Below are 26,034 nucleotides of genomic sequence, written 5' to 3'. Positions count from 1 at the left end.
GTTTATTGGGAGGTTAGGCTGGGTGCAGTAGCTCACGCCTGTAATCCTAGCACTTTGGGAGGCTGAGGCAGGTGGATCCCCTGAGGTCAGGAGTTTGACACCAGCCTAGCCAACATGGCGAAACCCCATCTCTACTAAAAATACAAAAAATTAGCCGGGCATGGTGGCGGCCTATGTAATCCCAGCTACTTGGGAGGCTGAGGCAGGAGAATTGCTAGAACCTGGGAGACGGAGGTTGCCGTGAGCCGAGATGGTGCCAGCCTTGGCGACAGAGCGAGACTCTGTTTCAGAAAAAAAAAAACAAGAGCTGTTTATTGGGAGTTTTGATAAGACAAGTCAAAGACCTGAAAATAGAGGTCAAACTAATGATTTCTGCTCTAACAAGCATCATTGTGAGTTGTGAATGCCTCCCTTGTGAACATGCCCTGCGTGCCTGATGAATTGCTGCCAATATTGTCTTCGGCACCCCAAGATTATAGTTAACCCAGTAGCCCTGCAGGTGGAATGCCTTGGGCTAGCAGTGCTATCAAGGGACAGGGCTATGAAACTGACAGGTTTAACTTCTTAGCTCCCATTTTCCTCATCAGGTATGTCTGAGGCTAATCCCCTTCCTTCTTCTAGCTCTATTACTTTTTTTTTTTTTGAGATGGAGTCTTGCTCTTTTGCTCAGGCTGGAGTGCAACGGCACAGTCTAGGTGCACTGCAACCTCTACCTCCCAGGTTCAAGCTATTCTCCTGCCTCAGCCTCCCAAGTAGCTGAGACTACAGGCGTGTGCCACCACAGCCGGCTTTTTTTTTTTTTTTTTTTTTGTATTTTTAGTAGAGACAGGGTTTCACCATGTTGGTCAGGCTGGTCTTGAACTCCTGACCTCGTGATCCGCCTACCTCGGCCTCCCAAAGTGTTGGGATTACAGGTGTGAGCCACAGCACTCAGCCAAAATGTTCTTAGGCTCTCAAGATTCATATAGTGAGCCATTATAAACCAAGGAGATTGAAGTCAGAAATATTATCAAAGTTGAATGCTGTCGTTGAGTTACATTATTAAAAACAGTGAATTTAATATTGCTTTAAGTTTTTTTTTTTTGAGACAGAGTCTTGCTCTGTTGCCCAGGCTAGAGTGCAGTGGCACAATCTCAGCTCACTGCAACTTCTGCCTTCCAGGTTCAAGTAGTTCTCCTGCTTCAGCCTCCTCAGTAGCTGGGATTACAGGCACCTGCCATCATGCCCAGCTAATTTTGGTATTTTTGTAGAGATGGAGTTTGAGCATGTTGTACAGGCTGGTCTTGAATTCTTGACCTCGTGTGATCCACCCGCCTTGGCCTCCCAAGGTGCTGGGATTACAGGCATGAGCCACCCAGCCCTGCTGCATTAATCTTTTTAAAAAAGTAGAGTCTATAAATTGTCTTAAAAACAGTTTTATATCGTTAACATTTAAATGGTTTTAACAAATTAATATACATATTTAATCTTTAAATCATTTACCGTCACACTTTCATTTTTACCATCTGGCTTACATTTTTACTGTTACCATCAGACTTAGATTTCTTAAAAAAGAGTTTAGGAGTCAGTTTTTCTGGATGTACTGCATTGTTAGAATTTGTCAGCTCTGGACAGACTGCAAACAATCCTCGACAGGCTTGTGTTTTCAAATCAGCTAGATTGTATCTGTCTTTAAAGGACTCTGGCTGATGCAGTCACAGTGGTGGGGACTAGTTCAGATTCAGTTTTTTACACACTTTTTTTTTTTTTTTTTTTGAGACGAGTCTCACTCTGTCTTCCAGGCTGGACTGCAGCAGCGCGATCTCGGCTCACTACAACTCTGCCTCCTGGATTCAAGCGATTCTCCCCATCTCAGCCTCCCAAGTAGCTGGGAGTACAGGCGCATGCCACCGTGCCCAGCCAATTTTTGTATTTTCAGTAGTGATGATGGGTTTCGCCATGTTGGCCAGGTTGGCCTTGATTTCCTGGCCTCAGGTGATGCGCCTACCTTAGCTTCCCAAAGTTGGGATTACAGGTGTGAGCCACTGCACCCGTCCCACATTTGTATTAAAGTATTGTTTTAGAAAAGATTTGTGTTCTGTGTATTGTCTTTTAATGGCCTGGTTAAAATACTTAACTGATAGTTATCTGTAGGTGTTTAATCTTTCTCAACGATCAGTGACCCATGGGTGAAGAGTGCAAAGTTTGATTTACAAATGGGTAATTGGCTTATTCATATTACAGATACTTTATGAAGGAACAGAAGTAACAACAAAAACTGGAGACTCATTCTTCTGAATTGAATGGGTGGAGTTGGTCTTGAGACTCTTCTACTGTCCTCTTGTGTTTATATCATGAGTAGCCATTGAAAGTTTGAAGCTGTACATGGCTGTACCGCTACCACTCTTTCTTTAGAAATACCCTTAAGCAGCATGTTGTTTATCCTTATCTTAATTGCTGTGCTTTGAGGTTGGGAATGCTATTTGTGGGTATCTCTGGGATATCAGTTAACTCATTTTCTATTTTTGAATTAGGTAAGATAGATGTTCTACACACCCCTACAGGGTGGTCGTGCTATGAAAGTAAGATGACTGTACGTTACAGGAAAGCTTAAAAAATATAAATGTAAGGTTTGTGTGTATTTTTTTTTTTTTAATCTGAATGAAATACAGGATTTCTTTAAGTCTTTGGCCTGGAACTACTTCTTTGGGGAGAGTTGAAACCGTTGTTTCAGGTTATTTTGGATTTTAATGTGTGAGTTTCTTTTTTTTAGGGCATAATAGTTTATTTGAGAAAATTGCACTGTATTGATCATGGTGATCAGCATATATGTTACGGCTTTCCTGTTGGGTATCAACAATGTGCTATTTTTGTATGCTGAAATGTTTCAGTAGAATCACACTGTATAGAAGTAAGTATCTCTTTTCAGGTGGAAATGAAGACTAGTTATTTGGGAGTTCTGTCTCACAGAATTAATTTAAACATCTTATGAATCAGAATTACAGTGAAATGTAGTTAAGAAAAAGGGAAGTTTTAAAATAAGCAGCTTGAACTTGTATTTTAAAATATTTTAGTCTTCAGTTTTGATATATTAAAGCTGTGTCCACTCTGGCCAAAGCACAACCATGGAAAGAAAACCTCAGATAATGCCCATGCTGCCATTCCTAAAATGTGGATTTCCCTTACCTGTGTTCTGTTACTTCTTTGCTTATCTGGTTCAGTTCACATTGTATTACTCCTTTTATTTCTAGTTTTGTTTTTCCACGTGATTGCTCTTTTTCTGTGAATTTTCTGGAGTTGTTAACCTGGTTATCATTTGCTAATATGATAAACAAGTAATTCAAGCAGTTTTCTTTTAAGATAGTTATATATTTGGTCAGTTTTTACTATTTTACATAATTATTTAAGGGGTGAGTATTTTTCACATCATTTATTTATTTATTTTTTTTTTTTTGAGACGGAGTCTCGCTCTGTTGCCCAGGCTGGAGTGCAGTGGCACGATCTCGGCTCACTGCAAGCTCCGCCTCCCAGGTTCTTGCCATTCTCCTGCCTCAGCCTCCCGAGTAGCTGGGACTACAGGCACCCGCCACCACGCCTGGCTAATTTTTTTGTATTTTTTTAGTAGAGACGGGGTTTCACCATGTTGGCCAGGATGGTCTCGATCTCCTGACCTCATGATCCGCCCGCTGCGGCCTCCCAAAGTGCTGGGATTACAGGCGTGAGCCACCGCTCCCAGCTGCATCGTTTATTCTTAAATGTCACTGATAGCATGATTATTGGAAGTAAGCGAAATTAATCTCATTGGTATAGATTTTAGGGCCTATATGTTGCTTAAATTACTTCAGAAATTTTTTTCTTGAAACGAAATGCTCTGTGTATAGGACATAAACTATAAATTTGTTAATTGGTTTTTAAAAAAATTAAATTTCACTTGACAAAAATGGCAGTCATGGACAATAAGGAGCCAGCTTTATAAGCTTCTTTGAAAAAATTATAAACATGTATTTTGACATGTTTACTTTAGTTTTTTATACTTACGAGAAATTCTTCCTTGAAAAAGTTCCATTGCCTTTAAATGGTTTGAAATGTTGTTTGAAAGACAGAATCTAACGTCACATTTTTTCATATACTTGACATAATTATGCTAATTTTGATTTTTAAATCAGAATTTTTCATTAAATATTTGTTTATTTGCAGGTATATTTGCTTACTTAAACTACCATGTCCCTCGAACGAGACGAGAAATCTTGGAGACCCTAATCAAAGGCCTTCAGAGACTGGAGTACAGAGGATATGATTCTGCTGGTACTTTTAAAAAAATACTATGGATTTTGCATGATTATTTAAATAGAGATTATTATTATTATTATTAGGTGACTAGACTATTAAAATCTGTTTTGAGTAAATGTAAATTGGAAGAATTTTTGTCTCTTAATCATATTTAAAGGATTTATTTATGTAGTCTCAACAGTGTTACCATTTATGTGGAGTATTGCTTATGATGATCTTCTATTAAGAATATTATTGTAAAAACATCATATGGGGCATTATTGTGGTAAAACAAAATTCATGAAGGTCTTACTCTGTAAATTCTTTTTTCTTTCATGTAACTTTAATTTTTCTCCATTGATTTCATATTTTGGCATATAAACTTGCCTCAGATTCTTTTTTCTTATTTTTATTATTTATTTTTGAGGTAGGGTCTCACTCTGTCACCCAAGCTGGAATGTAGTGGTACGGTCATAGCTCACTGCAGTCTCGAACTCTGGGCTCAGGCAATCCTCCCTCCCCAGCCTCCTAAGTAGCTAGGACTATAGCTGTGCGCCACCATGCCCAGCTAATTTTTAAGAAGTTTTTATAGAGATGAGAGTCTCACTATGTTGCCTGGGCTGGTCTCAAGCTCCTGGCCTCAAGTGATCCTCCTGCCTTGGCCTTTCAAAGTGCTAGGATTACAGGCAAACCACTGATTCCAGCCTCTTCTATCTTAAATAAGTGACACGTAAACATAACTTTATGGTAACTTTATATTCTACCCTAGGTCCTTCCCTCAACTGTGTCAGAGGTTCCTAAGACCATCCTCAAATCGGATGATTCCCTAGGAGGACTCACAGGGCTCAGCATTTGGTTGTAATCATGGCTGTGTTTCATTATAGCAAAAGAATACAAAGCACAGTCAGCTAAGGGAGAAGGTGCATGAAGTGAAGTCTTGAGAAAGCTAGGCACAAGTTGCTCACCAGTGGATCAGTGCCTCAGGTTTTCATTGGGGGCTGGTCACATAGGCACCCTCTGCCTAGCATGTACCAAAATTCTAGACTCCCAAAAGAAGAGCAGATGTTCAGCATAAATCGCATTGTTTGCACAGTTTGTTTAGTGAGATACTTTTGGTTAGGGTGGTGGGAATCCTTCCAAAAACGAAGTTTCTAGATACCAGTGAAGGGCCAACCTTGAAAACAGGCCTTTCTAAGGATAGCAGTTTCACACCTGCTATGTTAACTCTTTTTTGTACACTTAACATTGGCACATGGAATGGGCATTTGTCTTCCTTGACTTTCCTTAGTAATGCAAAGTCAGTTCCTCAACTCCTTTGTTTTTAAAATTCTCTCCTTCCTTAGCTTCTTTGACAACACATCTTATTCTCTTCCTAAGATGCTAAGATTACTTCTTTTCTGTTTGCTTTGGAGGCTCCTTTCTTCTACTTACAGCTCGAATATTAATGTTCTTCAAGATTCTTTTTGAGATGAGTCTTGCTGTGTCACCCAGGCTGGAGTGCAATGGTGCGATCTTGGCTCACTGTTGCAACTTTTGCCTCCCAGATTCAAGTGATTCTCCTGCCTCAGTCTCTCCAGTAGCTGGGATTACAGGTGCACGCCACCACGCCTGGCTAATTTTTGTAATTTTAGTAGAGATGGGGTTTCACCATGTTGCCTAGGCTGGTCTTGAACTCCTGACCTTAGGAGATCCACCCGCCTTGACCTCCCAAAGTGCTGGGATTATAGGCGTGAGCCCCTGCACCCAGCCAAGATTCTTTTCTAGGCCCACTTCTCTTACTTGGTGTCTTCATGGGTGAGCTCTGACTTTTATCAGTCTTCTTTTTTTTTGAAATGAAGTCTTACTCTGTCACAAGGCTGGAGTGCAGTGGCGTGATCTTGGCTCACTGCAGCCTCCACCTCCCGAGTTCAAGCAATTCTCCTGCCTCCTGAGTAGCTGGGATTACAGGCGCCTGCCACCACTCCCAGCTAATTGTTGTATTTTTAGTAGAGATGATTTCACCATGTTGGCCAGGATGATCTCAATCTCCTGACCTCCTGATCCCCCCACCTCAGCCTCCCAAAGTGCTGGAATTACAGGCGTAAGCCACCATGCCCGGCCCATCAACCTTCTATTAATATATGTTGGTAACTTCTTTGTTTTCTTTTTATTTTTTACTTTAATTTTTTTGTGTGTGAGTATCTTCTAATCCAGATATATTTCTTCTAATCTAGATGTATCTCCCAAGCTGTATTCTAGGCCTCCTGGAAGTTTTTTGCTAGATAGACCATGATATTTTAAACTTTACATGTTCAAAAATTGCACTGAGGCCGGGCGTGGTGACTCATGCCTGTAATCCCAACATTTTGGGAGGCTGAGGTGGATGGATCACTTGAGGTAAAGAGTTCAAGACCAGCCTAACCAACATGGTGAAACCCTGTCTCTACTAAAAAACAAACAAACAAAAATTAGCCACGCATTGTGGCATGTACCTATAATCCCAGTTACCTGGGAGGGTGAGGCAGGAGAATTGCTTGAACCTGGGAGGCGGAGGTTGCAGGGAGCCGAGATTGCGCCACTGCCCTCCATCCTGGGTAACAGAGCAAGACTCTGTCTCAAAAAAAAAAAAAAAGAAAAAAGAAAAATAAGCTCAATACACTGCCGTCCTCACCCTACTTCCTACTCTGTTTTTTATTTGTTTTTGAGATGAATCTCACTCTGTTGCCCAGGCTGGAGTGCAATGGCGCGATCTCAGCTCACTGCAACCTCCACCTCTCGGGTTCAAGCCATTCTCCTGCCTTAGCCTCCCAAGCAGCTGGGATTACAGGCATGCCCACTGTTTTTCTATGTCCCTTTTATTGAGAATCATTCAACAAGTCCTTGGAGCCATTCTACAAGTTCTTTGAGGTATTCCAGACTTCTGCTTTCTCACTTACATTCAGTCAGTTCCACTTCCCAATATCATTTGTCTCTGTCTGCATTACCACTGTTTAGTTCAGGTCCTCTTCATTTTTGCTTTGCTGTAGCTGTAGCTTTTGACAACTGGTTTCTTCCTTCTGTTTCTCACCCTCCAGTTCTTTCTCTACACTGTTTCTAGAAGGGCTTTGCTAAACATTTTTGCCGAATCACTTCTCTGCTTAAAGGACAGTGTTTTGCCAGTATCTTCAGGGTAGCTTTTTCAAGTTCATTAGCAACTTAAGGAGACTCTTAAGAGATGTGTTCTATGACCTTCCTTCCTTAGCTACCTTCTGAGGTGGGTGCCCATCTTTTGCATTTCTCCATTGTATCCCAGCTGTAACCTATAGTATTTTTTTTTTTTTTTTTTTGAGACGGAGTCTCGCTCTGTCACCCAGGCTGGACTGCAGTGGCCGGATCTCAGCTCACTGCAAGCTCCGCCTCCCGGGTTCACGCCACTCTCCGGCCTCAGCCTCCCGAGTAGCTGGGACTACAGGCGCCCGCCACCTCGCCCGGCTAGTTTTTTGTATTTCTTAATAGAGACGGGGTTTCACCGTGTTAGCCAGGATGGTCTCGATCTCCTGACCTCGTGATCCGCCCGTCTCGGCCTCCCAAAGTGCTGGGATTACAGGCTTGAGCCACCGCGCCCGGCACCTATAGTATTTTTACTGTAATTCATAATTATGCTGAATTATTTTTTCCTTATCTATCTTCTCGATAGACTTAGAAATTTGAGGACGGGAATGGAGTTATTTTTGTTCTTGTGTCTAGCAACTATCCTGGTTCTTGATACACAACAGGTTTTCAGTAGATGTTGAATTGATAAATAAGTGAATTAATTAGATGAGAATATATTTTTTAATTAAAAATTTTGCCTCACATTAATAATTTTATCAGTAGTCTGTTTCTAAATCTTGCTTTTTTACCTCATGATGGTTTAGGTGTGGGATTTGATGGAGGCAATGACAAAGATTGGGAAGCCAATGCCTGCAAAATCCAGCTTATTAAGAAGAAAGGAAAAGTTAAGGCACTGGATGAAGAAGTTCACAGTAATGTATTTAAATTGATTTTTGTCCCCCTTCCCCTTCTCTTCCTTTTCGCCTCCCCATTCTCCACCAAGTTACTCCCTCCCCCCATATTTTGGGACCCATTTTAATGATAATGGTCTGTAACATTGAAGAGAGGAAAGAAAAGTAGTTTTGTTACTGTCTGGACTAGTTTTAAAATGTGCCTGAGCCTGAAAAATAATCATTGCAACTAGGGAAGGAAATTAGTTAGGTATATACCTTCAGCGCAAGCTCTGAATAATAAGTATCTTCAGAGCCACCATTCCTGAGGAAGAGCTTTCCATAGGACAAAAGGTATTTTTAGTGATGCCCTTATACTCGTGTCTTCACTTGCTAATTGTCTTCACTTTGAATTAAATGCCTAGCTTGGATGTAGTCAATTTTGACGTTGCATCTTTGAGTAAGTCTAATAGAATCTGGTAAGTATCATGTTTTCCCTCATAGTTTTCTTCTCTGGCACAGGGATTGTCAGAGATATATGCCCCATCAAAGAGGATTTACTTCTCAGTATTTAGGTCACAACATTATGCTTACACATTTTATTTTTTCACAAGAAACTTGAAAACAAAACAAACTTTGAAGTAGATTGATTGAAAAAATACTTCTAAAATTCTACACAAAACCCAGGAAACAGCAAGTATTTTATGTACCTACTCATATGAATGCCATCATCATCATTGTGGAAGAGTACAGGTAGAGGAAAATGATGGATTTTGTTTTTTCCGACATAAGCCATACGTTTAGCTTTATAGTACTTGTTTAACGGATTAAATCAATACTTATTTTGCCTGCATTGTAGTGTAAGATTAGCTGGGGGTAAAGCAGACACCCAAATAACTACACTTCAAAAACAATAGTATAAATATCTACTGTGTGTTCTGCATCCTGTATACCAGGCTGATGCAGTGGGTTCTGTAGGAGAGAACAGACATTGCTGTGAGATTCAGGGGAGAGTTGCCACAAGTTGACGAGACTGGGATTACATAGGGAATGGGTGCTTATTATATTTGGTCAGTGAAGATGTGAAGGGAGGACTTTCTGAGTAGAATAGCATAGAAAGATAAGAATAGTAATGGCAGGTTTGAATGATAGTAGTCCTTTTTATTTAAAGTATTGGTAGACAAATATGGGAGGTTATAAAGGCAGATTGTGAACAGAATCACCATTATTCAATGTCAACATATTGAAACATGCCTCTTTGCAGTAAACTGTTTTTTTTTTCCCCCCAGATGGAGTCTTGCTGCAATGCCCAGGCTGGAGTGCAATGGCACAGTCTTGGCTCACTGCAACCTCTGCCTCCCAGGTTCAAGCAATTCTTCTGTTTCAGCCTCCCGAGTAGCTGGGATTATAGACATGTGCCACCATGCCTGGCTAATTTTTGTATTTTTGGTAGAGATGGGGTTTCACTATATTGGCCAGGCTAGTTTTGAACTCCTGACTGCAAGTGATCCACCCACCTCGGCCTCCCAAAGTACTGGGATTACAGGCATTAGCCACTGTGCCTGGCCAACTGGTTTGTTTTTGAAGCGTAATTATTTGGGTGTCTGCTTTACTCCTAGCTAATTTTTTTTTTTTTTTTTAAAGATGCACTCTTGGTCTCTTGCCCAGGCTGGAGTGTAGTGACACAATCTCGGCTTACTGCAACCTCTGCTTCCTGGTTCAAGCAATTCTCCTGCCTCAGCCTCCCAGGTAGCTGGGATTACAGGCGTGTGCCACCACATCTGGCTAATTTTTGTATTTTTAGTAGAGACGGGGTTTTGCCATGTTGGCCAGGCTGGTCGTGAACTCCTGACCTCAGGTGATCCACCCTCTTTGGCCTCCCAAAGTGCTAGAATTACAGGCTTGAGCCACTGTGCCTGGCCAACCCCCTAGCTAATCTTACCCTACAATGCATGCAAAATAAATATTGATTGAATTTATTAGCTACAAATGGAAACTTGCAGGTATTACTGGTGAATTTGTGACTGGTAAATCACTTTAAAGAGCAATCTGGCAGTATCTACTGGGGAAATGCCTATACCCTGAGACTAAGCACTTCCACTCTTGGATATATACTTGAAGGAAATACAATGAACAAGGTGACATGACAACAAGATTCATTGTCACAAAATTTGGAAACAGCCTAAATGTCTGTAAATAAGGGAATGGGGTGGTATAATAAGTTGTGTATGCCGGGTGTGGTGGCTCATGCCTGTAATCCTAGCTCTTTGGGAGGCCGAGGTGGGCAGATTGCCTGAGCTCTGGAGTTTGAGACCAGCCTGGGCAACATGGTGAAACCCCATCTCTACTAAAATACAAAAATTAGCCAGGTGTGGCAGCGTGTGCCCATAATTCCAGCTAGTCGGGGAGGCTGAGGCAGTAGAATCACTTGAATCCAGGAGGCGGATCTTGCATTGAGCTGAGATCAGGCTGCTGCATGCCAGCCTGGACAACAGAGTGAGACTCCATCTCCACAAAAGAACAACAACAAAAACAACAAAAAATAAGTTGTATATGATAGTGAATGACCATATGTAGCTTTTGAAAGGAGTGCACTGAATCTGGTTCTGCATATGGGAACATGGATAATTCCTGGTATGTAAAGTATAGGACATTTGAAAACACAGAATGATACTATCATTTATGGTCTCATGTTAACATAATCGTAGTTTAAAAGTCATGTATAGTAAGACTGTCAACTTGAGAATCCTCTGAGGAGGAAATGAATGGGATGGGGATATAAAGGAGGTATCAATTGCATTTTTTTAACATTTATTTATTTAGAGTTTCCATATACCACATTGATTTTTTACATTTTAGATCCTAAAAAATATGTAAAGCACAAATGAGTAGATGTTTCGTTAACTCTGAGTATGGGTAGTTGGGTGTTCATTATTCCCAGCAAATTTAAATATGTTTTAAGTATTTTTTTTAAAAAGGGAAGATGACATCTGAGAAAAAGCAGGCAGAAGGCAAGCAGCCATGGAAGTAGAGGTAGGTTAAGATGGAAGATGCAAATGAGGAAATTATTGAAGCAGTACGGCCCAAGAAGATCAAGGCACAGGCAAGCAGTTGGCCTTTAAAGGAAAGAGTGTACTTTAGGAATCAAAGGTAAAAGACAAACTTAAAGCAGATAATTACCAGGTGAGAGGACAAAAGCTGAGTAAAGTGGAAATTGAGGGACTGCAGGTAGGATTGAGCTTTACAGAGAATAGAAAAGATATGATGAACTGTAGGGGAGCTGGATTGAGCTATCAGTTTAATGAATAAGGAACTTGGATACATGTTTCCTAACTAGCAACAGTGAAATAGGTATGCTGATTACCATGAATTTGAAAGGGTCTTAATTTACAGAATTTTCTGACTTTATTCAGTATTGCTTGGCAGTGGATGGGAGAAGAGAAACTGAGTGTGGGGGTTATCTAGACTTAAGATTCAGCAAAGGGCTTTAAAACAGGTAACAGACAATAAGGAGGAGTCAAGGATTCAAAGTCATGATGAATTTATATGACATGAAATATTTATTGGGGGAAATGTGCTTATTGTCATAGCGATAAGTTTTTTCTTACTAGACATTCGGTAATGTCCCTACGGCAACAGTGAAGTAAAGGTGTGGTAATTACCATGAATTTGAAATGGATTCAATATACAGAATCTTGTGACTTTCTCCAGTATTGCTTGCCAGCATGTGCAGGGGGATACTACTTTAATTATAGTTAGCTTTAAAAAGTAGTCAAACAGGCCCGGTGCAGTGGCTCACACCTGTAATCCCAGCACTTTGGGAGGTCGAGGTAGGCAGATCACCTGAGGTCAGGAGTTCAAGACCAGCCTGGCCAACATGGTGAAACCCTGCCTGTACTAAAAATAAGAAAAATTAGCCAGGCGTGGTGGTGCACACCTGTAATCCCAGCTTCTCAGGAGACTGAGGCAAGAGAATTGCTTGAACTCGGGAGGCGGAGGTTGCAGTGAGCCAAGATTGCGCCATTGCACTCACTCCAGCTTGGGCAACAAGAGCGAAACTCTGTTTAAAAAAAAAAAAAAAAATATATATATATATATATATATATATATATATATAAAGTAGTTAAAAAAATGTTTTCATTTCTTGCATTAGCCTGTTGAATAATGGTAAGTAGTAATCCTGTACTTTTCTTGAGGTCATTTATCAGGTTGCCTTAATTATTCAGAGCACAGTTAAGCCAGGAAAGAATAGATGCGTGATTTTATTCTTTGATTGATTGAGCCATCCAACAAAAGTGTATCTGCCATGTATACCTTTTAGTGCTTAGGATTCAAAAATAATAAGGTAGACTGTTTTTGTAGAACTCAAATTCTAGTGGAAGCTAGGTTGACAACATATCCTAAATGTAATAGTACTACAGAATATAGCATTGTGGTTTTATTATTTATTTATTTATTTATTTATTTTTGAGACGGAGTCTTGCTCTTTTGCCCAAGCTGGAGGGCGGTGGCACAGTCTTGGCTCACTGCACCTTACCCTTCCTGGGTTCAGTTGATTATCCTGCCTGCTGAGTAGTTGGGATTACAGGCGTGCGCTACCATGCCCAGCTAATTTTTTTAGTAGAGACAGGGTTTCACCATGTTGGCCAGGCTGGTCTTGAACTCCTGACTTCAGGTAATCCACCCGCCTTGGCCTCCCAAAGTGCTGGGATTACAGGCATGAGCCATGGTGCCCAGCCAGTTGGCTCTTAATTTAGACCTAATTCTGATCAACTTTGTTATCTGGGTTCTTAGCCAAATGAATTTTTTATTTAGGAAATTAAGAGCATTACTAGTTAATAACTGGAGCTGTCCATTTTTTTTTTTTAAGACGCTCCAAGAAAAGATAGCTTATATGAAAAATAAATTAAGAATCAGTTACTTTTTTTGTTTCTTTTTTGAGAGGGAGTCTCTCTCTGTCACCCAGGCTGGAGTGCAGTGGTGTGATCTCAGCTCACTGTAACCTGCACCTCCTGGGTTCAAGTGATTCTCCTGCCTCAGCGTCCTGAGTAGCTGGGATTACAGGTGTGCACCACCATACCTGGCTAATTTTTGTAGTTTTAGTAGAGATGGGTTTTCACCATGTTGGTCAGGCTGGTCTTGAACTCCTGACCTTGTGTCCCGCCCACCTCAGCCTCTCGAAGTGCTGGGATTACAGGTGTGAGCCACTGCACCCAGCCGAATCAGCTACTTTTCGAGATAAAGGAACATTGGCCTTATGCTGATTTCCCAGTAGCCCCATACTTTCATAGCATTGCTCTGTTCTCAAATACCTATTTGATTTTGGTGGCACTCCATAATTGCAGTTTATATTGTGAGATGTGTGTACTCTCACCAGAGACCAAAGAAATTGCAGTCATAAGGTTGTGTGTCATTGGGAAGATGAATTTATTTTTACATACATATTTAATTAAATTGATAATGATTTTTTAAGGCAAGAATTAAATATAGATTTAAAAATTTACATTAATTGGTTTTGTCCTTAACTCTTGAGTATTCATATCTCCAGGAAGCTTGAAAGAATAGTACATTATTACCTATATATACTTCACCTAACTTTATCCGTTACTAAAATTTTGTTGTGTTTGCTTTAATTCTGTATTAGTTTTTTGGTTGTTATTGAAACCATTTGCCTTCAGTATTTCAGTTGCATAAACTCCTAAGTCTTTATTTATCTTTAATTTTAATGTTTGTGGGTATATAGTAGGTGTATATATTTACTGGGTACATGAAATGTCTTGATACAGACCTGCAATGCATTCCTAAGTCCTTTTTTTTTTTTTTGAGATGGAGTCTTGCTCTGTCACCCAGGCTGGAGTGCAGTGGTGTGATCTCAGCTCACTACAACCTCCGCCTCCTGGGTTCAAGTGATTATCCTGCCTCTGCCTCCGGAGTAGCCAGAACTACAGGCGTGTGCTGCCACGCCTGGCCAATATTTGTATTTTTAGTAGAGATGGGGTTTTCCCATGTTGGTCAGGCTGGTCTTGAACTCCTGACCTTAGGTGATCCGCCTGCCTTGGCCTCCCACAGTGCTGGGATTACAGGTGTGAGCCACTACACTCGGCCTGCTAAGTCTTTTAATCACTATTTTGAATATGCCTGATCTTTAGTTTCAGTGATTGTCTATTTCAAGAGAGCAGCATTGTAATAATTATATTTAAATATAGCTTATAGCATTATCTCTGCAGCATGATTTAATACTGAAATTTTTCTTTTCATATTCTTCAGAGCAACAAGATATGGATTTGGATATAGAATTTGATGTACACCTTGGAATAGCTCATACCCGTTGGGCAACACATGGAGAACCCAATCCTGTCAATAGCCACCCCCAGCGCTCTGATAAAAATAATGGTATGGAAAGATTTTTCGTGCTTTGGAATGACTGTGGAAGCCTAATAATGGGGGCAGAAAGAAGGCTCTTAGATTTTCATTATTTTAATTATTTTTCATTTGGAAAATTTCAATCATTCAGAAGTCGTAGAGAGTATACAGAACTGAGAGTACTGGCTCATGCCTGTAATCCCAGCACTTTGGGAGCCTGAGTTGGGAGGATTGCTTGAGTCCAGGAGTTCACAATCAGCCCTCGCAACATAGTGAGACCCCGTCTCTACAAAAAATAAAAAAATAAGTTAGGCATGGTGGTGCATGCCTGTAGTCCCAGCTACTTGGGAGACTGAGGTGGGAGGATTGTTTAAGCCCAGGAGGTAGAGGCTGCAGTGAGCCGTGGTTGTACATCACGCCATTGCCCTCCAACCTGGACAACAGAATGAGACCCTTTCTGTCCACAATGCCTGGCTAATTTTTGTATATTTAGTAGAGACGGAGTTTCACTGTGTTGGCCAGGCTGGTCTTGAACTCCTGATCTCAAGTGATCCTCCTGTCTTGGCCTCCCAAAGTGCTGGGATTACAGGCGTGAGCCACTGCTCCTGGCTGAGAACTTTTGTTACCGGTTTTGTCCTTAGGGCATATCTCTCTAGAAATGTATAACCAAATTACTGTGTTTTAGAGTTACTTGGAATAGTCTTTCTCCATGCAGTTGTGCTACTGGCTGGATACATGTTACTTTAATATGCTTTTAAAAAAATTTTTTACAAATTATTATTATTTTTTGAGACTGAGTCTTGCTTTGTCGCCCAGGCTGGAGTGCAGTAGTGTGATATTGGCTTACTGCAACCTCCACCTCCCGAGCTCAAGCAATTCTCCTGACTCAGCCTCCCAAGTAGCTGGGACTACCGGCGTGTGCCACCATGCCAGGGTAATTTTTTATATTTTTAGTAGAGACGGGGTTTCACTGTGTCAGCCAGGATGGTCTTGATCTCCTGACCTTATGATCTGCCCACCTCAGCCTCCTAAAGTGCTGGGATTACAGGCATGTGTCACCACACCCGGGTAATTTTTTGTATTTTTAGTAGAGATGGGGTTTCACTGTGTTAGCCAGGATGGTCTCAATCTCCTGACCTTGTGATCAGCCCACCTCAGTCTCCTAAAGTGCTGGGATTACAGGCGTGAGCCACCGTACCCGGCCTGTTTTTTATTTTTAAGGATTGGTATTATTTAAAAATAGATGTTATTTATGATTATTTAAAATATTTACATAATTCTGAAGTCACATCTTTAAAACAAGACATATTAAAAGAAGTCTACCCAGCACTTTGAGAGGCTGAGATGGAGGGATTGCTTGAGCCCGGGAGTTTGAGACCAGCATGAGCGACATAGTGAAACCCCGTGCCTACAGAAAATACAAAAATTAGCTTGATGGTGGCATGCACCTGTAGTCCAAGCTACTCGGGAGACTGAGGCAGGAGGATCACCTGAACCTGGGGGTTGAGGCTGCAGTGAGCCGTGATTGCGCCATTGCCGCCATTGCCCTTCAGCCTGGGCAACAGGGTGAGACTGTCTTAACAAAACAAGTCTAGACTCTTCTGTTTCCTCTTATTCCCTGTGTAGATAACATTCACCAATTACTGAGTCTGTTCTTTCATTTAAAAATAAGGAAATACATACAGAATACATACAAAAGTGTATGTGTGTGTATTTATCCCTCCCCATTTTTTTCCTTTTATTTTAGAGACAGGGTCTCACTCTTCCACCCAGGCTGGGTACAGTGGTGGGATCATAGTTCACTGTAACCTCAAATTCTTGGGCACAAGTGATCTTCCTGCCTCAGCCTCCTGAGTAGCTAGGATCACTGGCTTGCACCACCACACCCAACTAATTTATTTTATTTTTGTAGAGATAGGGGTCTTGCTTTGTTGCCCAGGCTGATTACAAATTCCTTGACTCAAGTAATCATCCCACCTCAGCCTCCCAAAGGGCTGAGATTACAGGCATGAGACACTGCACCCAGCCCTTTCTGATATTTAATTTAATTCAGAAGCTGCCTATTTAGGCTTCTTGTGCTTCAATAATTACTACTGAATATGATCATAATGGTAGCAATAATTTAGACTTTTGACACTGACAAGGGCTTTATGAAAGATTCCCAAAAACTTACATCTAGATTATGTTTTGAGAATTTGGCTTTAAGTTAAAGCCTTTAAATTAGCTATTTATGAATCTCTTTGTTCTAGAATTAAGTTGTTTTTTTTTTTTTTTTTTTTTGAGACGGAGTCTTGCTCTGTTGCCCAGGCTGGAGTGCAATGGCGTGCTTTCCGCTCACTGCCACCTCTGCCTTCCGGTTTCAAGCAATTCTTCTGCCTCAAGCCTCCTAAGTAGCTAGGTACAGGTGCCCGACACCATGTCTGACAATTTTTTGTATTTTTAGTAGAGGCAAGGTTTCACCATGTTGGCTAGGCTAGTCTCGAACTCCTGAGCTCAGGTGATCCGTCTGTCTCAGCCCCCCAGAATGTTGGGATTACAGACATGAGCCACCACACCCAGCAAGTGTTTTTATAAATTTATTTTAGTACTTGCTGTCATCTTCTCTCAAAAATCTAGTGAAAATGTTTATTATTTGGTTTCTAATTACTGTCAGCCAAAATGTCAGATCTTTACGTATATTAAGAACATTGTGAGGGGCCGAGTGTGGTGACTCATGCCTGTAATCCTAGCACTTTAGGAGGCCAAGGCAGGTGGATCACGTGAAGTTAGGAGTTCGAGATCAGCCTGGCCAACATGGCAAAACCCCATCTCTATTAAAAATACGAAAATTAGCTGGGCATGGTGGCATGCACTGGTAATCCCAGCTACTTGAGAGGCTGAGCCAGGAGGATTGTTTGAACCCAAGAGGTAGAGGTTACAGTGAGTCGAGATCTTGCCACTTCACTCCAGTCTGGGCGACAGAGCAAGACTTTGTCTCAAAAAAGAAAAAAGAACATTTTGGCCTGGCATAGTGGCTCATGCGTATATTCTCAAGACACTGGAAGGATGAAGTGAGAGGGTTGCTTCAGCTCAGGAGACCAGCCTGGGCAACGTAGGGAGACTCTCTACAGAAAAATAAAACAATTAGTTGAGTGTGGTATAAGCAGCTGTAATCCCAACTGCTTGGAAGGCTGATATGGAAGAATCACCTGAGCCCAGGATCCTGGTTAAGGCTGCAGTGAGTCGTGATTGAGCCACTGCACTGCAGCTTGGTGACAGAGCAACGTTGTGTTTCCAAAAAAAAAAAAAAAGAATATTTTGATAATTTAATATAAAATTTAATTTAGCAGTAATTTTTCTCCTAACTGAAATGAACTCTGAATAATAAATCCAGGATTGGCAGGATTTTTTTTGGTTCTCTGTTGCCCAGGCTGGAGTGCAGTGGTGTGATCTCGGCTCACTGCAACCTCTGCCTCCCAGATTCAAGCGATTCTCCTGCCTCAGCCTCCCAAGTTGCTGGGTTTACAGGCACATGCCACCACACCTGGCTAAGTTTTTGTATTTTTAGTAGAGACAGGGTTTCACCATGTCGAACAGGATGGTCTCAAACTCCTGACCTTAGGTGGTCCGCGCACTTCGGCCTCTGAAAGTGCTGGATTACAGGTGTGAGGCACCGTGCTCAGCCAGATTGGTAGTTTTTATGTACCATCAGTGGCTACAAATAGTGATATTGTCAACTCTTGATTATCTGTTCTTACAGTTTTCAAAGTTAGTTAAAAAAGAAGAAAATTATCCCGAGATCATATCTACCTTCTCTTGGAATGATACGTTAGCATTTATTTCTCTGACATTCTATGACTTACCTGGATCTCAAACAAGTTAACTATAGAACTGATTGGTTTTTCTTAGCAAATTCCTTAGTTCTAGTTCTTTTTTTTTTTTTTTTTTGAGACGGAGTCTCGCTCTGCAGCCCAGGCTGGAGTGCAGTGGCCGGATCTCAGCTCACTGCAAGCTCCGCCTCCCGGGTTCATGCCATTCTCCGGCCTCAGCCTCCCGAGTAGCTGGGACTACAGGCGCCCACCACCTTGCCCGGCTAGTGTTTTGTATTTTTTAGTAGAGACGGGGTTTCACCGTGTTAGCCAGGATGGTCTCGATCTCCTGACCTCGTGATCCGCCCGTCTCGGCCTCCCAAAGTGCTGGGATTACAGGCTTGAGCCACCGCGCCCGGCCAGTTCTAGTTCTTAAACTCATTTAGTGTAAATCAGATTATTGTTTTAGTTTGAAAGGCCTTCTCTTAAAACTTATACTCAAGAATGAATGAACAGAGAAATAAGAATAATATTTAGTTCAGCTCTCTCATTTTGCACATGAGGCAACAGATCCAATAAACTTGCTCCTTTCATGGTAACATTTTGTTACTAGCTTAGCCACAACTGAAATTGTTATCTCTAGACTTCCTGTTTATTTCCCCACTCTACCCACCTCCCCTGCACTGTGTGCTTTGGCTATGCCACATAAACAATGCTGCTGATCTACGTGATGATAATCTGATAATGAGAAGTAGATATAATTATGTTATAAATAACATAAATAGTATAGCATGTTACAAATTTTTGACCTGAAAAAAATCCAGTTACAGTAATAGCTATTTTAGGTTTCTCAGACTTCTAACTTTTCTGTCATCAACACTTGCTGTTTTAGAATTTATTGTTATTCACAATGGAATCATCACCAACTACAAAGACTTGAAAAAGTTTTTGGTAAGTAGTGACCTCAAAAGACACCAGTCTTTGAGAATACTTCTAACGAGAGCAGTGGGGTTGGTTGTTGGGATGTGCAACACCATATAGGTGTCATCAAGTAATTCCTTGGACAATTCCAAGGGCATGGTGGTTTATTGAACTTTTCTTTGCTAACAGTGGAACAATTCTGTTTTTTGATATGAAAAGGAAATGATTAGTATTTGACTGTGATATACATGACAAAAGGCTCAAATAAAATTGGAATTTTGTGGAGACATTTTTTGCATTATGAGAGATTCTGTCATGTTTTAAAGTTCCTAGGACATATTAATACAAGAAGAACCAATACAAATTAAATGAAAGTTCTGTGTCCTAAATAGCTATATACTGTATTGTTGTGGTCATAATGTTGACCTGCATGAGTGCTTTCTTAGGGCTGTTCAATTGAACTTTCTCCAGTGATGGAAGACATAGTGTATCTGGACTATTCAGTATAGTAACCACTGTCCACATATGGTTGTTCAGCTAGTATGACTGAGGAACTGAATTTTAAATTTTATTTAATTTTAATTAAATTGAAATAGCCACATACAGCTAATGGCTATTTATTGGACAGTAAGTTAAGTGTATGTTCAGTTACACAGAGTACAACACTGTTTTGAAGTCACTCTAATCAGATGGTGACTTTAATTTTGTATAATGGGATATGGTGTTCAAAGAATATTAGAAATTAGTGAAATATTTGAGGGGACAATTCTGTAGAAAAGGTTTTTATGTCATGAATATTTCTTTAATTGTATCTTTTTTTCTTTCTACTTACAGGAAAGCAAAGGCTATGACTTCGAATCTGAAACAGATACAGAGACAATTGCCAAGCTCGTTAAGTATATGTATGACAATCAGGAAAGTCAAGATACCAGCTTTACTACCTTGGTGGAGAGAGTTATCCAACAATTGGTATTAAGCCACACTTTAAAAGATAATTATGCCAACATTAATCATGAGAAACTTTCTGGAAATTAAGTTTGATAAGCAGGAGCTGTGCTATTTTTTTTTTTTTTGTCTTTTATTTCTCATATAACTATTCAGGTTGAATAATTTTGAGAGACTGATTGATTTATTGATTCCCCCCTACCCTCCACTTGAAATTCTACTTACTTCATTCTGGTTTAATGTCATGAGAATGAAAATCCAAAATCAAAGTGTGTCTAACAATTATGCATATATATACACATCCATATGCACCACACGTGGACATGTACACCGTACACACAATGGAGGATTAATTATTCCCTTGCTTCTTGCTCATCGAATGTTCTTCTCAACCAATAACTTAGCACAATGGTAGCTTCACAGCTGCCACAGTTTATATTCTGGGATAATGCCTGCTTGTCTCTGAGCCAACAAAGTCAACTACTTATTTTTCCTTCTGGGGACTGTTCCTTGGCCCTGAAGGAAGGCTTTTCTATAGATAGAAAAGCATTTCCAAGCCCGTGAGAAAAGCAGTATTCTTTTTGATTCCATCCAACATTCTTAATTAAAGATTAAAGACATCAAAGATCTACAAATGTCCAAATCCATGGAGATACCTACATCTCCCTTCCTCACTCTTAACTCTAGCTTTCCCACTTGAAAGTCCTTAACTCCCCAACTGAGGTCCAACCCTCACTTCCCTCCCACCTATACCCAAATCTTGTATCTGTAGCAAAAAGAGGAAGCAGGAAAATGGAGAACGTAGAGGCCTATTCCTTCCCTTTACCCAAGGCAGAGTAGAGTAGTGTGCCTTCCCTTCCCAGCTTTTTCTTATTTCTAATAGGCTTTGCCTTTTATTCATCGTATAATCCAGTTTGTGTTCCAGGGTGGTTCTTCCCTCTCCTACTTCATGTTCCTCTTTTATCTGTTCTTCATTCCTGTAAGCCCTGTCCCTGAGGATTCGGGTTGATGGAGTTATGTGGTGTGCATGTTAATAATTGTATATATTTATATCTCTAATATCAAGGTCAGAAAGAGTGGAAGTTAACACTGGTGTACAATTACTAGGGCAGAGAATACGTTTTGGATTTTGATCTTGGGATCTTTTCTAATTCTGTCTTTCCTCTGATAATCCATAGTATTATGACGACATAGATAGGTAAATGATGGAGATAGGATATATCGGTTGAGAAGGTTCATAACCTGTACAAAAGATGACTTTCTAAATGATCTATTTTTGGAGTTGTTATCTATTGAGCATATTTTGAGTGTAGGCTTGGTTAAAAAAGTGGATCTTGGCGTGGTGGCTCATGCTTGTAATCCCAGCACTTTGGGAGGCCAAGGCGGGCGGGTCATGAGGTCAGGAGTTCGAGGCAAGCTTGACCAACATGGTGAAACCCTGTCTCTACTGAAAATACAAAAATTAGCTGGACATGGTGGCGCGTGCCTGTAATCCCAGTTACTCGGGAGACTGAGGCAGGAGAATCGCTTGAACCAGGGAGTCGGGGGTTGCAGTGAGCCAAAATCGTGCCACTGCACTCTAGCCTGGTGACAGAGTGAGACTCCATCTCAAAAAGGAAAAAAAAAAAAAAAAAGCAGGTCTTGGATACACCGAAGCTTAGGAGTGTTTAAATTTTAGACTTGTTTATAAACTGGTATAAAAGAGCATTTGTGTGAACAAAAAATTTCTGTGCTGAAGCCAGTGTGTTCTAGGCATTTCTGACTTGATAATTGATTATAGTAAATATTGCTAATGCATTTTTTTCTCTCCATAGGAAGGTGCTTTTGCACTCGTATTTAAAAGTGTTCATTTTCCTGGGCAAGCAGTTGGCACAAGGTACATACACTCTAACAATGACTAATGTATTTCTTTTTTTTTTTTTTTTTTTTTTTTTTTTTTTGAGACGGAGTCTCGCGCTGTGTCACCCAGGCTGGAGTGCAGTGGCGCGATCTCGGCTCACTGCAAGCTCCGCCTCCCAGGTTCAGGCCATTCTCCTGCCTCAGCCTCCGAGTAGCTGGGACTACAGGCGCCCGCCACCACGCCGGGCTAGTTTTTTTTTTGTATTTTTAGTAGAGACGGGGTTTCACCATGTTAGCCAGGATGGTCTCGATCTCCTGACCTCGTGATCCGCCCGCCTCGGCCTCCCAAAGTGCTGGGATTACAGGCTTGAGCCACCGCGCCCGGCCTAATGTATTTCAACATATTTGAGTTACATGTTTATTCTTCGTAGACTATACATAACCCTTTATTATAAAGGCTCTGCCCTTTATTAGATATATTCATGTGAGCATATTTTCACGTGCTCCTTCTTGTCTGTTGTTTTACCACTCTTCCATTTAACAGAATCCCTTAACAGGCGGGGCGCTGTGGCTCAGACATGTAATCCTAGCATTATGGGAGGTCGAGGCAGGTGGATCATCTGAGGTCAGGAGTTTGAGACCAGCCAGGCCAACGTGGTGAAACCCTGTCTCTACTAAGAATACAAAAATTAGCTGGGTGTGGTAGCACATGCCTGTAAATCCCAGCTACTTGGGAGGCTGAGGCAGGAGAATCGCTTGAACCCAGGAGGCAAGAGGTTTCAGTGAGCCAACATCGTGCCATTGCACTCCAGTGTGGCCTACAGAGCGAGACTGTCTGAAAAAAGAAAAAAAAAAGAAAAAATACATTTTGGCATTTAATTGGCCTTTTGTCTTTATTGGGCGCACCAAGGTTACTTTGTGATTTTGGATATTGAATATTACCTAATAAAGTTAAAATATTAGCTTTCTCTGTATTTTTTGAAACATGTATTCTAGACAGATTCCTAGATAATTGTACCATCATTACTTCTTAATAGGATATTTAGGCCTGATCCTGAAGTCCTAAGTGAGGTGCCTTAAGATATGGTAAGAGAGAGATATTTTTAATCTGAAAACAGGGTGACTAAGGAGAAGGTGCTACATGTTAATACATTGGCATTGTGTGCACAATTGAAAGGAATGTTCCATTTAACATTACAAAGGAAAAAATTAAAATACCTTGTTACAGAACAGGTGTTGGCAAACTTTTTTGGAGTAGACCAGATAGTAACTATTTTAGGCTTTCTGGACCAGGTAGCCTCTGTAGCAACTACTCAACTTTGCAGTTGTAGTGTGAAAGCAGCTACAGAAAATAAGTAAAAGAATGGGCATGGTTATGTTCCAAAATAACTGTATTTAGTACAATTTTTATTTGTCAATTAAAAAAAGAAATAATTTAAAAAATTAAAAGAAAAAAAAAAAACATGTATTAGGCTGGGCATGGTGACTCATGCCTGTAATTCCAGCACTTTGGGAGGCTGAGGTGGGTGGATTGCTTGACCCCAGGAGTTCCAGACCAGCCTGGGCAACATGACAAAACCCCGTCTCTACAAAATAAAAAATTTAGCTGGGTGTGGTGGTGCATATCTATAGTCCCAGCTACTCCAGAGGCTGAGGCAAGGGAATCACTTGAGGCCAGGAAGTCAAGGCTGCAGTGAGCTGTGATTGTGCCGCTGCACTCCAGCCTGGGATACAGAGCAAGGCCGTTCTCAAAAAACAAACAAACAAACAAACACCCTTTATTTATAAAAATAAATAACCCTGGGACTGCAGGTCAGTTTGCTGACCCCTGATGCAGATTTTTTTTTTTTTTTTTCTTGGATATAGGATCTTGTTCTGTCACCCAGGCTGGAGTGCAGTGGTGTGATCTTGGCTCACTGCAGTCTCCACCTCCCGGGCTCAAGCAGTCCTCCTTACTCAGCCTCCCGAGTAGCTGAGACTCTAGGCATGTGCCACCACACTTGGCTAATTTGGAGATGGGGTTTTGCCATGTTTCCCAGAGTGGTCTTGAACTCTTGGGACTCAAGTGATCTGCCTGCCTAGGCCTCCTGAAGTGCTAGGATTACAGGTGTGAGCCATTGCACCTGGCCCAATACAGAATTTTTTTAAAAAATTCTTTTTATCTAGTTCTTTCTTATATCTGAAGTTGAGCTTAGGGGGAGAATTTAAGCATTTGAAGAGTATTGGCCATTAAATTTTATATCAGTCCATTATTTATAAAAATGATTTAATTCTAACTGTTCTTGCAATTTACAGGCGAGGTAGCCCTCTGTTGATTGGTGTACGGAGTGAACATAAACTTTCTACTGATCACATTCCTGTACTCTACAGAACAGGTAAAATTACCTCTACAAACGGAGTGCAGTAGATATGAAGAATTATTTTCCTTAAGTTGGAATAAATGCCCCTTTGGTCAGATGCATATGTATATATAGTTCTGTCTAGACATGAAAAAGATTTGGTTTCGTGAGTTCTCTGATGATTAGAATTTTTTTTCTGTTGTGTATCCTTAGCTAGGACTCAGATTGGATCAAAATTCACACGGTGGGGATCACAGGGAGAAAGAGGTGGGAAATGCATTCTGCATGGATGGGGAGGATCTTATCCTCTTTTGTTTATTCTTCACTAATTCTTTTGTTCTTCGAGTGAATGAATGTGCTGGGCCTCTAAAAATGTGCTTATTTTATGGGGAAACATATTTTGACATTTTTCTAATTTGCAGAGTATATTTTGCGTGTCTGCTTTTGGCATTTAGAAAGTGCTTTTAATAATTTCATTAAAATTTCTGAAATTTGAGAAAATAGTTGAAATTGTAAATTATTTTTTCCTTTGTTTTAAAATCATGTGGGATATATGCTTAGATTAGGAAAAGAGCATTGTATGCTAGGTTATTATAGATTAACTAAGTGGTAGTTATTTGAATCATTTAGCCTAACTTTTAACTGAAATATGTTTAAATCGTCTTTATTTTATGCATGATATATTACTGTTGGATTTATATTTGCTATCTTGATTGGCTTTATTTGAATTTGTAGTGATTGTTCTTTTATTGTTTATGTATAAAGTTTAGTTTTTGTTTTTCTTATTTATTTACTTTGATGTAACTTTCCATATTACTTTTTAAATAGCATGGCAGGAGGAGACAGGGTCTTGCTCTGTTGCCCAGACTGGAGTGCAGTGCAGTGGTGTGGTCATACCTCACTGCAATTTTGAACTCTTGGGCTCAGGCGATCCTCCTGCCTCAGCCTCTCAAATAGCTAGGACTACAAGTGTGTGCCATCACGCCTAGCTAATTCTTTTTTTTTTTTTTTTTTTTTGAGATGGAGTCTCACTCTTTCGCCCAGGCTGGAGTGCAGTGGTGTGATCTTGGCTCACTGCAAGCTCTGCCTCCTGGGTTCACACCATTCTCCTGCCTCAGCCTCCTGAGTAGCTGGGAGTACAGGCGCCCACCACCACGCCTGGCTAATTTTTTTTTTGTATTTTTAGTAGAGATGGGGTTTCACCATATTAGCCAGGATGATCTCAATCTCCTGACCTTGTGATCCGCCCGCTTTGGCCTCCCAAAGTGCTGGGATTGCAGGCGTGAGTCACCGCGTCCGGCTAACACCCAGCTAATTCTTATTTTTAGACAGGGTTTTGCTCTCAGCGAGGCTGGAGTGCAATGGCTTAGTCATGGCTCACTGCAGCCTTGGCTGCCTGGACTCAAGTGATTCTTCCCCCTCAGCCTCTTAAGTAGGTGAGACCACAGGCATGTGCCACCACCCCCAGCCAATGTTTTTATTTGTAAAGAGGAAGTCTTGCTCTGTTGGCCAGGCTGGTCTCAAACTCCTGGTCTCAAGGGGTCCTCCCACCTCAACCTCCCAAATTAGTGATTACAGAAATGAGCCATTGTGCCTGGCTCTCAGCTAACTATAAATTTTTTGTACAATTGGAGTCTTGCTATATTGCCC

The 26,034-nt window shown here is 40.9% G+C and overlaps 1 protein-coding gene across 5 annotated transcripts in view; it reads left to right on the top strand.

Moving 5' to 3' along the window:
- GFPT1 (glutamine--fructose-6-phosphate transaminase 1) overlaps positions 1 to 26,034 on the top strand; it is a 64,371-nt gene that overhangs the window by 9,809 nt on the left and 28,528 nt on the right. For 2 of the 5 annotated variants that reach the window (XM_009184353.2, XM_009184354.3), the window contains 8 exons: positions 4,177 to 4,284; positions 8,124 to 8,231; positions 14,457 to 14,582; positions 19,233 to 19,291; positions 20,096 to 20,230; positions 22,021 to 22,082; positions 24,341 to 24,420; positions 24,598 to 24,651. In XM_009184353.2, coding sequence (XP_009182617.1) covers positions 4,177 to 4,284; positions 8,124 to 8,231; positions 14,457 to 14,582; positions 19,233 to 19,291; positions 20,096 to 20,230; positions 22,021 to 22,082; positions 24,341 to 24,420; positions 24,598 to 24,651 — 732 coding nt within the window. Of the gene's footprint in view, positions 1 to 1,967; positions 2,891 to 4,176; positions 4,285 to 8,123; positions 8,232 to 14,456; positions 14,583 to 19,232; positions 19,292 to 20,095; positions 20,231 to 22,020; positions 22,083 to 24,340; positions 24,421 to 24,597; positions 24,652 to 26,034 lie in introns of those variants that run through there. The other 3 variants (XM_009184351.3, XM_009184352.3, XM_003908759.4) reach the window with 3 other exon arrangements.

Source organism: Papio anubis, chromosome 14 (assembly GCF_008728515.1).
Source record: "Papio anubis isolate 15944 chromosome 14, Panubis1.0, whole genome shotgun sequence".
Classification (NCBI taxonomy): Eukaryota; Metazoa; Chordata; class Mammalia; order Primates; family Cercopithecidae; genus Papio; species Papio anubis.
This window is presented reverse-complemented; position numbering and strand designations above follow the sequence as displayed.